This window comes from Leptonotus elevatus, chromosome 15 (genome assembly GCF_054856555.1).
Source record: "Leptonotus elevatus isolate MCC_2025b chromosome 15, RoL_Lele_1.0, whole genome shotgun sequence".
NCBI classification, from domain to species: domain Eukaryota; kingdom Metazoa; phylum Chordata; class Actinopteri; order Syngnathiformes; family Syngnathidae; genus Leptonotus; species Leptonotus elevatus.
In genome coordinates, this window is record NC_141253.1 from 5,210,114 (window position 1) to 5,226,236 (window position 16,123).

Consider the following 16,123-nt stretch of genomic DNA (forward strand, 5'->3'; position numbering starts at 1 on the left):
TAATTGCTTTGCTTGTGATTGTTTGAATAAGACCCACTTGACTCAAATTTATGCTGATTCGAGCGGAGCGAAAAGAAAATCAGCGCCCGGCGACAAAGTTTATCCCGTCGCGAAAGAGAAGGTGCGGAAACAGCTAGCAATAAAAGGAGTTAGCTTCAAGGTAATAGGAAGGTTAATTCCGTCTGCCCCCTATGATGATCGCTGATGCTTCACTTAATAGAGAGCAAATATGTGCTGCTTCATTTAACAGATGGCTCTGGCTCAGAAAGGAGAGCTTTGGGTACTTGAGCAAATGATTCAGTGCTCAGATTATTAATTTCAGTGAGGTAAGGATGCCAGAAGGCAAACGAAGTTGTCTAATGGTGACTTTTTAATTATTTCTTTTATCACTTTTGTTTGGGGACGCACTTCAAATATCTTTCAAAATTGACCTCAGAGGCCGACGAGAATTTCATGTAGTGGATTTGTATTTACTTCCATAATTTTAATATGAACTCACAAGAAAAACTTGATCTGGTACCATAATATATCTTTTTTATATTTATTTATTTATTCCAATGAAACATAAGAAATAAAAAATTAAACGTATTTACAGTATTGAATTGTGCATGAATTTCTCTGAGAAAATTGAATTTGCAAACAGGTTCCCCAATGTGCTTCCGTTTTTGCCTGGAAAATATTGACATCGTGTACGTTTTTGTCCTTGACTTGCTCGTTACCTTTCCAGCAGGTTGTGTACGGCCTTAAACAGCAGAGTCCGGCACTCGTAGGACAGTCCGCACTCCCACTGCCCCTCCTCAGCCACTGAAAGAGAAAATCATCAAATTATAGATCTCAATAAACAGCATTATTACCCCCGCTGTTTTATAATCCCTCTCGGTGGCAACAGTAATGATGTTTTCGGAGGCAGAAAAGCATCTGCGCACGCCAGCTTGAGGATTAGAAACAACACGCGCTTGTTTATGGCGTGCTCTGTCACCACATGCTGCATGTGCCGATGAGGAAACCGCCGCATCATATCGAGAATCGGGGATTGGAACTGTGTGATGCAATGTCACTGTGTGTGTGTGTGCGCGGGGGAAAGTGTCAGGTTGGCTGCAGCGACAGGCCAGTCATGCCCAGTGCAGTTGTCAACCTCGCTTAGCCCAAAAAAGCGAGCGTTCCTTGGTGGAGGCACGCGCCGCTCGCGTGCTCAGGTTCTTGCACATGCATGTCCGGTTGCGGGCCGGCCCCCTTTTCGTAAACGCTGTCCCAACAGCCCTGGGAAAAAAAATTATAAAAAATGCTGACACGAAAGTGAGCTACGCTCTAGAAACAGTTGGGTCAAAAATAACCCAATTTGGGTAAAAAAGAAAAGAAAAAAGGGGTAACTCCCAACTTTGATCAATTTGACCCAACTTTCTGTGTTATTTACAACCCTATTGTTTGGGTCAAATTGACCCCCCCAAAAACTTACCCAACTATTCTTGTTTTATGCAAAACAACCAAAATGTTGGATGAAATTGACACAAAAATAACTACCCAATCTTTCGGATTGTTTTGTGCAGAAAAAAGTTGGGTTTGACCCAAATAATAGTGGATCCATTTTGACCCAAACTTGGACCGAGCCACTAACTTGGGTCAATTTTTACCCAACTTTGAGTAATACAACCCCAACAATTTGGGTCAAACTAACCCTAAAGTTTAGCGAGTCAGTCCCAAATTGGGTTGTTTTTACCCAGTAGTTTTAAGAGTGAATTGGATTATTTTTGACCCAACTCATGCAACACTTTGACCTGTTAACAGGCACGGCAAATGTGCATCGAAATGTTTCGAAACAACATTGCACCCAGAGCCGCTTTTTGGGAGGGTATAGTGCTCCTTTGCTATTCCTTGGCTACCTATAGTGTAAAAACAGTCAAAAAATAACCCAATTTGGGATCAAAATAGACTGATGTGTTGTTTTACACAAAACAACTTTTTTTTTTCTTAATACAAAATGTCCCATTTTTTTTGTTGTTTTGTGATATACAACTCGTAATCTTGGTTCAAATTGACCCAAGTACTGGATCGGTCTATTTAAAAAAAAGTTGTTGTTTTTTTTTAAATCTAAATTGAGTTATTTTTTAACCCAACAGTTTTTAGGGTGTACTTTGCATTCTAAAAAAAAAGTTGGGCCAGAAATAACCCAATTTGGTTAAAAAAAAATTAAATAAAAATATAATTAAAAAAAATACTTGCTTTTATTTAAACAAATAAACCGATATGTATTTGTAATTTTCTTGATAGTCTCCCTGGTGTGTGTGTGTGGGGGGGGGGGGGGGGGTACTGTACTGCAGCACAAGCTCCCAAATAAACACACACTCTCACACACACACACACAAGCGCGTATAAACAGCGGCCAGTTAACAGTGCTTGTCTTTGTTCTGTGCCATATACCTGCAGGGCTGCTGGAGTGAGCGTGTGCAGGGTGGGTGTTGTGTTTGCGTGTAGGGGGGCGGGGTTGCCATGTAGGGAGGTGGGGGGCAAAACAACCCTAGCATCATCACAGAAAAGAGGAATGGAAAGATCACATGGGTTGGGTGGGGGGGGGGGGGGGTTACTTCCTTCTCCGTCTCTGATTTATGTCATGTGTCTTCCCGTCCTTGTGCTGGGTTAATATTTTCATCTCTGTTTTTTTTCCCCCTCTGCCTCTTAACAGGGGTGAATGAAATTTCCTTACTCGCCAGAATTACCCCGTCGCCATGGAAACGCAGGCGGCGAGAACATGGCGTCCTGGCATTCAATTTCAACAGCGCTCCCTCCTCCTGTTTCTCCACCTCCTCCTTCTTCTTCCTCTGTTCTTTTGCTTCCAACACCCAATCCAACCTCCTCCTCCCTCTTCAGACCCCCCCCCCCCCCCCCCCCGGCCCTCCCTCCACCACGCAGCCCTCATTTACTCCTGCTTGAGGGCGCAGACAGGAAGCTCGCTGGAGCCAGCTCGCTCTATCTAACACAGCAGCGAGATGAGCAGAATGCCAAGACTCCGGCAAAATCCAGCTCATTAGCTCTCAGCGCTCTCCTGATATCTCTTCTTCTTCTTCTTTTTCTGTACACCTCTTAAAAAGAACAACTTTGCAGCCCGCCACTGCTGAACCCGACTCATAGGATGGCCTTTTTCTTTTTTTTTGTTTAAGGTTGAAACATGTCTTCTCTCAGTCGTCTGGACCAAAAGGCAACAAAAGTGAAACAAAAGCGAATGCAATTCATGTTCACAGAATTGACAATGTTCTTTTTCTATTTTTTTAAAAAGTTAAAAAGTTAGCATAAATTGTGCTTATTTATGTTCCACGACAGCCATTAGTGGTGATAATGTTTAGTTTTCTTGAGTTATCTATTCAACTCTGTTCAGTGTTTCAAATCATCTTTTCCCATTAAAATAAATGAAAATGCCATTAATCCGTTCTAGTTTTACCCTCACCCCTAAAACACTTTATAATAATGTACAATATAAAAACATCCAGGAATAATAATAATAAAAATAATAATTTGTCAAACTACATTAATTAACTTCTGTTGTGCTCTTCATAACCACCAGGAGGCAGTATAAGACAGACAGATGCAGAGCCGTATATAGAGAGAGTTTGGCCAACTCTGTTTCAGCAGGGTAACAAGATGGCGTCCATATGTCATGTGACCAGCAGTTGACCAATCACAGCGTGACCAATCACAGCGTCACATGACATACAGACGCCATCTTGTTACTCTGCTGAAACTCTATATATACTGCTCATTGAATATTATTATAAATCCCACGCTCTTTGCAACAGCCAATCATATTGCAGCATGTATGTCCTGCCTGTAATGCAAGTGGAATTCACAATATCATATAAATTACTCTCTACAAGTACAGCACTATTATGAGTCATTCTATGCTGAGGATAAAAAATATATGACTAAGTAAAGTCAACCACTACTATTTGAGGAGGTTATGGACCTGGGACCATGGGCAGCAAGTCTGTGTATAATTGATGGCCATTGAAATGCATTGGGAGTCAAAACAAAGCAAATAAATAAATAAATAAATAAAAGTGTTTTTCATGGGAAAATGGGGTAAAAAAAATCCAAGGAAAATGAAAAATATTGGATTTTTTTTGTGTGTTTGTTTTAAATATGAATTTAGGAGCAGCTAACGACTAATATTTTGTGGAATCGAGTCCAAATCCAACCTTTTAATCCAAACATATCTCTGTAAAAAAAAAGAAAAAAAAAGGAGTATTTTTATTTCAATGCGTCAAAGCATTTCTTTTTTTTTTACTGTCAGTGTGAGATTTTCTCTGCTCCTCTCCAAGAAAAGCAGCCGTAAAACCTTCACAGATCCCAACAGTAGTAACGGAACACATTTAGAGCACACAAATACGCAATCCCCATTAGAGTGAGCAGCACATCAATTGCGTAAGAAAAGCGAGTCAAACGCAACGCTCGGTGACGGCGTCCAACCGAACGGTTGAAGAGCTTGCGTACAGTATGTCGAGTGGAGGAAAACACGGCGCCACTGTCACTGTAGCAACAGCGCGTCACTAAGCGCCACATTTTTCAGATTTACTGCCTGTTAATCAGGGGAGGCAAAACAGATGTCCCGAGGGAAAAGCGTGCTGCAGAGACTCAAATGTGCAAGCGGAGTGCAATAGGGCTTTAATGCATCATGATCCGTCATTCATCACACACGCGGGCGGCTACAGCCAACTGCAGTGCGCCCCGGAGAATGGAAATGGGCCGCGCGTTATCAGACGCACTCTCGCAATTAGATTCAAGTCATTTGGGCTTTTTACTGATTATCACAGGAAACAAGACAAAAAAAGTCGTTTCAAAAAATGGATTGCTACGTAGGTATTGGAAATGAAAATAAATAAATAAATAAAAAGGCCACTGTAGCATAAGAGAAAATCCGCAATATACACTTTATGTGTGCTATAAATACATTTAAACATGTTCAAGCACACTTTGTGGACCTAAAGTCATTGTACACAAAACAAATTACAAACTTAAATTGAATAAGAAAATACTCGACATAATGTACTGTGATGATGTCATGGTTATGATAGATGATGGAAAATAAGAAAATAATATCTAAACCGCCCTTAGTTCTGACAATTGTGAATGGTAGTTTTTACATAACAGTGTGTCAGGTTAACACTTGCCAAATAGTGAGCAAATTCAAACTGTTTTATTACATGATAATTACATATGACTCAATTTGTGATTTCTAGTTGCAAAAATATGCTTTACATCACAATTAACTCATTCACTGCCATTGACGGCTATAGACATTTGAACTATTTCTATTAGTTTAACATTTTTTTTCCAATTTTGTCAAGAGTATGAAAACCTAGAAGTTTTTTATTGTACATTTAAAACAGATATAAAACTTGCCACTTTATAAACTCGCAAATGTACGAGTTTTTTTCTCACTTTATAAAGTGGCAATTTTTCCACTTGATAAACTCGCAAATTTTTTTGTTTTTTTCTCACTTTAAATTTGCAAATTTACAAAAAAAAATCTCGCAAATTTGCCACTTTAAAAATGTCACATTTGCGAGTTTTTTCGCGAAAAATACGGTAAAATGAATTTTTGACGTCTATTGCCGTCAATGGCAGTGAGTGAGTTAAGGATAACATACAGTTATTGATCTTAAGTGTTTCTACGGAAACGTGCTTTTTGTGTCGTTTTTGGATGTGGATATAGAGACCACATGACTAAAAACTTTCAAATGTGATGAATTGATAGAGTTTAACCGCCTTAAAATAATGTATATAGCCCATGGTTAAATCTTACCAATTAACATGCAAATCAAATTTAAAAAAAGGGAAAGTGAATACAAATTAAGAGGAACAGATATTTTTTCCAAACCTAAATATAGAACAAAACAAAAATAAGGATGTAGTTCAACTCACGGTGTCAGTTTGTGGAACAATCTGGATTGCAAAACAAAATCTTCTCAGTCTATCTGTATTTTTTTTTTTAAATGTATAAAAGCACAATTACAGGAAAAATACATATAGCACAAGGACATGCTGTTAAATTATTTTATAGAATTGTTATATTGAAAGCGTCTTGACCGCTTGCTGTCATTCCTTTTGTGTGTGATTACTTTTTTGTGTGATGATTAGGGGCAGATAATAAAAATGTTACTTCTTTCTGTCTCCCTTCATTTCTTCTTCTTTTAAAGAGTGAAATAAAAACAAAAGAAATTAGAATTTTTTAATTTGGAAAAAAAAACAGATCAATTCTTTATTACTTTAATAACATTGCTGCATAAATTGAGAATGACTGTGGAGCCATCCAAGGTGAGCTTAGCCACATCCTCTTCCTCCGCCAACTTTTACATCACCACTAGGGAGCGCAATCCCTCACCAAGCAGCACACGAGCGAGCAAACCAACAAAGCCGCTATTGATCTCCAAGGTGCGACAACATGAGGCGACCTCTCCCCGCCCGTTTCCTTCGCTTTCTCCAACTCTCACGTGTTCATTTGCCTCGGATCGATAGCGCCCGCAGCCCGAGGACCGACCCGTTCCCCCAAAACCCAAACTAGGCCTGTCTGAGCAACTCGTGTTGAAGCCCATGCAGATTTACTGCAATCTAGCATAACTGCAGTTGACTCCAGGTGTTTTCCGATTTTCCTCACATAAGCATCAAGTGTGATGATGATGATGATAAGGCCAGGTAAGGTCAATAGCATATAGCAACACTCTAATGAGGTTGAATTTATCCAGCAGTGTATTGTTAGTGGGTTGTGTGTGTTTACGCTCATCTACACGCACATACACAATCTGACACAGAGATAGGACGCTAGCTGAATTTTGCATGTAATAACAGTGTAATAAATGTGTAATAACATGTATGTAGGATGTTTCTCAAAAACGCACCTTTCTTTCCTTTTGAGCAAAATCTGCCTAGCACAGCGATGTAGCTGCCAAGTTTCTAAATGCATTAGTACAAGTTGTACACGGTGTCAAAAAAATAAAAAATAAACTTGTTTTCAACCTCATGAAGTAATTTATGACCACTTGAGATGTTGGTGTCTGTTTGTCAAAGCCACACAATAGCAACGGAATGGAACCTCAATTTTACGGACTAACTGGTTTTTTGGTTAATTGAAGCACTTTTTTCAAGGGGAAAATATTACCAAATACAAATTATTGTAAATAAATACATCAAAGTTGGAAAATGTTTGAAAACATTTTTTTTAAGACCAATACCAATACGAGTATTCACTCTTGAGTCGGGAAAAAAAATACGACATTTGTGTGTTTCCCTTGAGCTTGTTTTGCCTTCACACGAAAGACACTTTCCCTCTATTGTTACCTCTATTGATATAAAATGTGTGATTAATTGCGAGTTAACTAGTGAAGTCGTGATTAATTACGATTTAAAAAAATTACAATTTTTAACTAATCACACATTTTATATCTGTATTTCTAAAATATACATATATAAGTTTTCATACTCTTGTTAACAAAAGTGGGGGGAAAAAAAAGTTAAACCAATAGAAATTGTTCAAATGAATTTTTGACGTCTATAGCCGTCAATGGCAGTGAATGAGTTCAAATAAGGTCGGTATTGGCTCTTACCCTATGGATATTTTTTTTTTTTTTTAAACCTTCATACACTGCTGTGATGGAAAGTGCCATGATCGTTGGGCTCTCGCCAACATTACACAATGTTTGCTTGTTCACGCTGCTGACGTAAACTCACGCCCATGCTATACAGTACATCCTCATTGGGGGTATATATATATATATATATATATATTTGGGGTATAAATGCTCCGCTAATATTTAATTTGTATTTATACTGACCTGGGTGACTTAGAATCTACACAGGAAGAAAAAAAAAAGCTGGATGCTGGTGTTGTGAAAAAATATATAAATGCATGCCGACAAGCATGTTTCCATAAAGTCATTAGAAAGCATGTAATGGAAACATGAACTCGGCATTGAGACCCAGAAAGTCCAGGAGGACGCGTATGGAGAGTGAAGGCTTGTGGGGGAAGTCTGGAATCAATTAGGTGACTGAGCTGGAGTTGCTTGCATAGTTGTGAGGGTGAGTCAGGCACAAAAAAAAAAAAAAAAAAAAAAAGGCACCGGGGTTGTGTAGGCCGTGTCTGGAGGTGTTTAGAATGTGTAGCTCTTGTGCAAACACACACAAGATGGCATGTGCGTTAAAAACGAAAGCAAACAAAAAAAAAAGACGAGTTAGGATCAAAAAAGTTCATGGTTGTCTTGTTTTGGCGAGAGTGAGTATTGAACCGGCGGAGTCAAGTTGCAGTCAGCAGAGCTTCACCTCTGCAGCGTCGAGGTCAAAGTGGAGAGTAAAAGCGGGCGGCTGACCAGCTCGCTCGCTCGCCCTCTCTCTCTCTTCACTCGTACAACTTCTCCTTGTTACTCCTCTGCACTTTGCTTTCCTCTCTTGGCTTTGACAGCGGGGGAATTTGACTCGGGTTGTAGGGGGAAAAGAAAAAACAACAACTATCTGAGCAGATGTGGAAAAACTGGTTGATACAATATGTTGGACTTTTGTGACTGTTACAGGGTGACGTAAAATGATTTACAGGGTCCGACATTAATAAGCCAAGTTCAATTTTAGTGAGCATTTCATATTGGCCGTCTTTATAACCTTACTAAAGTCAAGGCATTGCAATCACACAAATTAATATGAATGCTTCATAGGATAAATCAATTACAAAATTATTAAACAATTTTGGGGGGTTATGTACAAACCTTTGTGGATTATACGACACGATTTTTTGGGTGTGGGTCGTACAAACTTTTTATTCGTTTACTTCAAAAAAGTTGAGTCAAATGAAAAAAAACCTGGTTGTTTAGTGACAAAAAAACAGTTTACTTTGTGTGTTATTCATTTGACCCAACTTTTTTTAAAGATTTTTTTAAACCTTTTACGAACCTTGACGAAAACCTCAAATTAGCTACATTTGTCGTTCAGTGAGATACAGGGAACTTTTCTACGGATTTATTTAAATTTCCACTTTATAAAAAATGATGCTGACACGACGAACTCCCTACATTTTTTATTTATTTTTTATTAAAAATAAATAAAATTAGGAAATTAAGTTGGACATTTTGGAAAACAATTTTTTTTAAATATTTTAAACAAATCTGTCAATTATTTATATGCTTAAAATAAAAATGAAAACGTTTTGTTTTTTTACACTAATATTTCCTCTTTTACAGCAAATGAATATCGGCTTGAAATATCGGTTATCAGCTCTCTTGACTACTAATAATTGGTATCAGTATCGGCCTTGAAAAAAACATATCGGTCTATCACCAGCAAAAAATTAATCAACAAAACAATTCGGGCTCTGGCTCTTAATAATATAAATAATAAAGAACTCATTAAGGCTGAACAGACAAAGTGACACAAAGAGCTGGAAATATGATGTTTCACTCTCCATTTCATTACATAATCGAAGAGAAGCAATTGTCATGGGTACAGTGAAGAGGAAAATCAATAATTGAAAACAAACACAAAATGCAAACATAAAAACCCCACCAGCACAGCTCAAGTATTCACTTAGTCTCGTGCGCAGATCAAATACAGGATGTTGGACTTTTTTTTCTTTCTTTTTTTTTTTTTACAGATTAAAAAATAAATGTACAGATAATCATCTCAGCGGAGCCGGAGAACAGATTGCACGCGATAAACTGTTTAATTGATTAAGCATCACAGTTGCAGGGATAGCATGCGAGATAGTGTGACAGCGTGTTGACAGCACAAATATATAATTCAGAGGATATTTACAGTGTTAATGCCGACTCGGCGGCGCAATTAAATCGACTGGAGAGGAGCAGCAGGCAAAGATGGCGCCAAATGTGTGGCCACTCTATTTTTGTGTGTTTGTGCGTTGGCAAGGCACCAACGCCAACACTGACTTTCCCCCATTCACTCCCTCATAATTTGACAGTCACTTACTGTGCCTCTTCACACACACACACACACACACAAACACACACGCATAAAAAGCGAATCGTTTTGATGTTTGGGATGCGGCGCGGATGGATGCAAAGTGCCAAGTGTTCTCCCATAAGTCTCCGGTAATGAATAAATGAACGGGACGTGGTGTCTGAAGCTGCTTTTTCGCACGTCGTCTGGAAACTCACCGCCGTCTCTTTTGCGCTTGCACAAAATCACAGCTGCCGTTCTGGATTCAATCACGCTGACATTTAATAAATGATATAAGAATTAAAGAGGCCCAAATCAAATTTCACTGCTGGAAAGTGTTGATATTCAGATTAGAGATAGACCGATATGGTTTTTACAAGGGCAGATACCAATGCAGATTATTCGGAGTCAATGAGGCCGATAACCGATATTTGGAGCCGATATTCGTTTTTTTCTATTCCTTGTTGTAATGTGTATTGAACATTTTTTCAGACTTTTCAAAATGTATAAATGTTTTCAAAAAATTTTTTGTAGACAATAGACAAGCTTTTAAATTTATAACAAAATGTTCAGGGAGCTCCGAAGGTTACCAGTACATCTTAAACAGTTAAATGCCAATGTAAACAAGTAAATACCAAAGCTCTGTATAGTTTGACAGTAAATTTGTATTTTTCCCAAGTTTAAAACTACCTGAAATCTTAAACTTGCAAATTTCTTTGTTTTAATGTCAAACAAAAAGAAAAGGTTCAGAAGGTTCCCATGGTCAGCAGCATCTTTTATAAAGTTAACTGCAAATTTAAATAAATAGTTCCCTGAGATTAAAATGGTTTTAGATTGACTTTATATCGGGCCGTCAGATTATAATAAAGGCCGATACCGATATTTGTCAAAATGTCCAATATCGGGTCTATCCCTAATTCAGATTCAGTATAACTTTAGTATATATATATATATATTACCTATAAGCTACAAAAAATGATGCATGAATGGAAATGTAATTAATCTGTTCAAGCCCCCCCCCCCCAAAAAAAAAACACACTTAGTGGTTTTAACTCATTCACTGCCATTGACGGCTATAGACGTCAAATCCATTTTTATAGTGCTGAATGGCATTGAATGAAAATAACCACCAACATTGTACTTCATAAAATGCAGAGTAACAACACAAATAGAATATAAAGAATTAAACAGTTTGTGCACCAGGATATTAGATGCATAGTGCTGCCATGATGAATGGTGGGGGTCCACTGTACAGGCAAAAAAAAAAAAAAGAATTCCTTAGATGTGCTTTAATAAAGACATCAAGCAACTAGGCACCATTAAAATTATGCGCGCCTTAGTTTATTGCTCCTTTGAATGTCTCGACACTTTTCAACTTCATTTGCCTAGCGTGCCACCTTTAACCGAAGAGATTATAAAAATGTGTATCACCCTCATAGTCGGGAGTTTTATGCCTTTCTTTTATGATGTTGCCTCTCCTCCAAAACACGCCCGCGTTTCCTCTCCGCGTCGGATTCAGTCGGCGTAAAAATGTCTGCTCGCTTGCGGCTGAACTTTTATTGACAGTTTACTATTCAATATTCCATCAAGATGCGAGGGAGGCAAACGCAAAAGAACGTGTGGCATCGCTCCCTTTATGGCATTGAAGATCATCTCGGTGCATAACGCGCCAACCCTTTAGACGAGAGCAATATGAAGAGTAACGTCAAGGCGGATAATAAAACGAGCGAGCATCTAAAAGAAAAACACTCGACGGTTAGCCTCTTAAGCAAGCCGGCGTAACTTCAACACTGATCTCCGCCTGTTGATTCCGATACTGAGGGGGGAAAAAAAACAACAGCGTATGTCGCGGGAGGTTCCTGACAAAATACAAACAAAATTAAATCGACTTGGCTTGAGCTTCCTCGGGATTGGAAAGCAGCAAGCCAAAGTTTGAGGTTTGTTTTCGAGTGGAGCCAAAATACAGACGTGCTACTTTTGATTCTCGTCGTGTTTCGTCCTTTGTAGCTGCCATGGGAAAAAGATCTGAGTAATGTTGTGACTAGAGTAAATGTAAATGTAGTTTAGTATTGACAAAATTCCCTTTTCTGGAGTGTAAAAATAATATCAAATGTTTATGGAAAGACCCTCACCCAAAATATCAGATACCTTAAAATTGGGTCAAAAATGGACCAATCCACTACTTGGATAAATTTGACCCAACTTGTTTGGGCAAATGTTGGGTCAGCTTCAGCCAAGTAGCAACACATTGGGTGAGTTCTGACCCAGCGGTGTACCTTTGGATTTGTCATTATCATTAGTTTTTTAGTTCAGTTTGACTTATGCTTTTTTTAAATTCAATTAGATTACCTAAGTGGGGCGGAATTTGTTCTCCGCATTTGACCCGTCCCCTGAGGGAGCAGTTATTGGGTGTACTAACACCCCAATTACAACCCTTAATGCTAAGTGTCGAGCAGGGAGGCAATCGGTCCCATTTTTATAGTCTTTGGTATGAGCCGGCCAGGGATTGAACCCACGACCTTAGAGCGGGTTTGATTTTTCATGTTTCAACACTGCTTTGTTTTGTATTAAAAAAAATGGGTTGTCAAAAATTGACCGATACACTACTTGGATAAATGTGACCCAGCTTTCTGGGTTGCTCAATTTGTTGGGTCAAATGTTGGGTCAGATTGAGCAAAGTAGTGGGTCGATCCATTTTTGACCCAAATTGGCAGTTTAAAGAGTGTAGTTTTGGATTTGTCATAATTCATTGTTAGTTCATTTTCCCTTTTCTTTTCTTTTTTTTAAGTTCAGTTAGTTTTAATGAGTTTTTAGAGCGGGCTTGTTTTTATTTTTCGAAAAAATGCTTCATTTGAGTTTAGTTGTGTACAAAAAAAGGGGTTTTCTACAAAACAAACCAGAAAAGTGGGTCAAATGGACCCATATTGGCCGGTTGGTCCAATTTTTGACCCAACAGTTTTAAGAGTGTATCGAGTATTTGTGGGAAAGGTCACTACTAGGCTTTACACAATAGAGATCAACAAGTTTTACAAACAAACAATTCCACTTCCTGGAACCATAACCTCCTCCGTGTAAATGGGTGTTTAATGAAAAATAATAAATAAAACAAGAGGTCTCAATTCTGCGCTGTTGACCCTCATGTTAAGCCACAGACACTTGAGCACCTCATTAGAAGTGAATGAGGCTCGAGGTGGGAGGCAAGGCGGCCATTGACGGGCTTAGTGGGACTCCACAGGGCTCCCTAACTGCCACTAGAGGGGGGGAGCGGCGAGAGGCAGCCACGGATTGACAGCTGAGCTCTCTCTCTCTCTCTCTCTCTCTCTCCTTCACCTACACGCTGCTGCCCCTCCCCGAAAAGATGAGCGGGAGGGGGCTGGAGAGCCCTCCTGTCTTTTCCCCGGGCATGGCCAAAAGATGCGATGGATTCAAGCATGGGATGAATCTGCTTGGAGTCTCCTCAGCCACTCGCAGCGCTTATGATCTGATGGTACTGTTCTCAGATCAGATCGGATCGGAGCAGATCAGCAGTCATGTGACCTCGCGCACCCGCAGCATGTTGTGGTGGCAAATTAAAAGGAATTGATGATATTACAGTGTTCCCTCGCCATATCACAGTTCCGCCTTTATTTTATGTTTTTTTTACATGACCTTTTTGTTTTTTATAGTATGTTTATTTTCTGTAATGCCCTCACACGAGGGAAAGAAGAGCCACAGTCACAAATGCATTTTTCAGAAACAGAGCTGCCAAGACACTCACACGCAAACTACTATGGCTAACACAGCGTAGCAATGCTAGCTAATTAAATCCACCCTCCCATCGCTGGTTAGAACATATTGTATTTGCTGAAGGATAGACACAGCCGACTTTTTCAATCACTTTAATGAACAAACATTAAAAAAAATAATTTACACGCATCAATCACTCAACTCAGCCTTAAACGGACTGGCTAACGGCTAGCCAGCTAACAGCCAGTGTCCAACTTGAGCTCCAACTATACAATCCCATTTGCCGGGCCAGAGCCCATCTTTTAAAGCCACAAACACTCAAAGTTAAAGATATTATAGTGTCAAATGTGAGGATGGCGACCCCAAGAGGACATCAAGAGTACAATTTGTAGTTTAATAATGCGGGCTAATTGGTAAAGTTATTATATTCTAAAAATATTTGATTGTAATTTTTTTGAGTTCATATGCGTTTACAATGTGTCTGGGAAAGTAAAAAGATATATATATATTTTTTTTTATGTCTCTATATTGCAGTTGGTTCTGGATTGTACTCCCCACGATAAAATGGGATTCACTGTAAAATGCTTGTGGTATATTCATTAGGGGCGTGCCCAAAAGAATAAGAATAGCGATTCTCATTTAGTACGATTCAGAATCGATTTTAAATGTCCCAAAATCGATTTAATTTAAATTATCTTATACTGTCTTCCCTTTGTTTGTGTGTGCCTTTATTGGGAGCGTTGTTCATGTTGTACCCAATTTGGCCACTTAGGGGCAGTGTGGTCCCACGCAGTCTGATACACTGTTAAGTTGTAGCCATATTAGAGAGTAGAAGGAAAAAGTCACGATCAAGTTATTCCAATAAAAGTTGTTTTTTTTTGCAGCGTGGAGATGTTCTTTTGAGTGATTAAAGTGCCGCGAGAAGCGCACTAATTAGCATTAGCGAGTCAGACTGGAGTATATCATTACGATTTCTTGAACATCTATAATTTGAAGCAAAAATTATTGTCAGTCAAATCATTTTGAATCAAAAATCGTTCCTAATCGAAAATCGATTCTGAATCGAATCGCACACCCAAAAATCTGAATCGAATCGAATCATGAGACATTCAAAGATTCCCACCCCGACTATTTATAGTAAAAATTAAAACTAGTAATATAAGAAATTCTAAATATTTGGGGAGGACGTCAATTATTTTTCATGGCAAAAATATCCGGGATTGACTATATTGTCAAAATTACTCTTGTGTCATCTGTGGACTACTTTGTGTCTAAAACAGCAGCTGTACAAAAAGGAAGGACTCGAAACAAGACATTGTTGATGTGTTTTTCCACTCGCGCATACTTGTTCATGTTGCTCTACTTCAGCGTGGCAGCATGAATTCATCTTTGCTATTTGTTAAAACACGCAACTCGTCTGCAGTGGAAGCATCGATTGTGCGGCTGCAGCAACAAAATCAGCTTTTCTAAGCTGATTTAAAAAGAGAGAGAGAGAGAGAGAGAGAGAGAGAGAGAGAGAGAGAGAGAGAGAGAGAGAGAGAGAGAGAGAGAGAGAGAGAGAGAGAGAGAGAGAGAGAGAGAGAGAGAGAGAGAGAGAGAGAGAAAAGGCCAGGGGAGAAAATCAATTTGGCCGTACGAGTCACTTGACGCGGGCTGAAAGGCCACACAAACTGCTGATATTCGTCCTCAAACAGCAGGAGGGAAGCAGATGACTGTATTATCCCGTCTCAACCACAAACGCATGCGCGGTGAGACTCACGGTCATAAAATAAATATAGCAGCATGAATTTGTTTACAGTGAACATGAATTTATTTGCGTTATTGGACGGTGGTTTTCCGATTGCTTTGGGCATCAGTTCACGGGTGAAAACAAGGCGTTTCGTGGACTGAAATAACAACCTGAGGTAGCATTATTATTATAGTGAGGCATTCGTTTTCTCAGCAAAATAGCGCTATTCATGCTTAAGCGTAAAGTTGGGCATTTTTTATTAATTGCCGTTAATTGGACCAGAATTTTTTTTTTACATTATGTTATTAAAAAAAGTTGTCTATACTTTTAGAGTCCTTATCGAACCGTTTCCCACCCACCCCAGAATTGAAAATGGTACAGCCCATTCATCTAACATCTTATCCTCCTCAGCAGGAACGCTAAATTACAAACAAGAAAACCAACGTAGCTACACACAAAAGTTTTATTCTCCCCAGATTATTTTTTTTTAAATAGTAAAAAGTCTTGTCCTTGTATTCCTAAAATTTTCCGCAAAAGTCAAAAGATAGCCACAAAAACAAATACTTGAATTCCCTTGAGTCATAAAAATTTGCATCATACATTAAATTAAAAATGTAAAAAAATTAGGACTAACAAACACAAATTTGGTACTCCACGATTATTAATTTATAGAGGTTTTTATTTTCTCTCATCTCATTTCTCCACCAAAGATAATACAATATGATTCAACGATGTAGCAATTTT

At 38.8% G+C, this 16,123-nt stretch overlaps 1 protein-coding gene across 2 annotated transcripts in view; it reads right to left on the reverse strand.

Annotated features, from left to right (window-relative positions):
• Positions 1 to 16,123, reverse strand: part of LOC147161696 (mediator of RNA polymerase II transcription subunit 13-like) — a 90,309-nt gene that overhangs the window by 34,317 nt on the left and 39,869 nt on the right. For both annotated transcript variants that reach the window (XM_086095993.1, XM_086095991.1), the window contains exon 3: positions 720 to 804. In XM_086095993.1, coding sequence (XP_085952119.1) covers positions 720 to 804 — 85 coding nt within the window. The remainder of the gene's footprint in view (positions 1 to 719; positions 805 to 16,123) is intronic.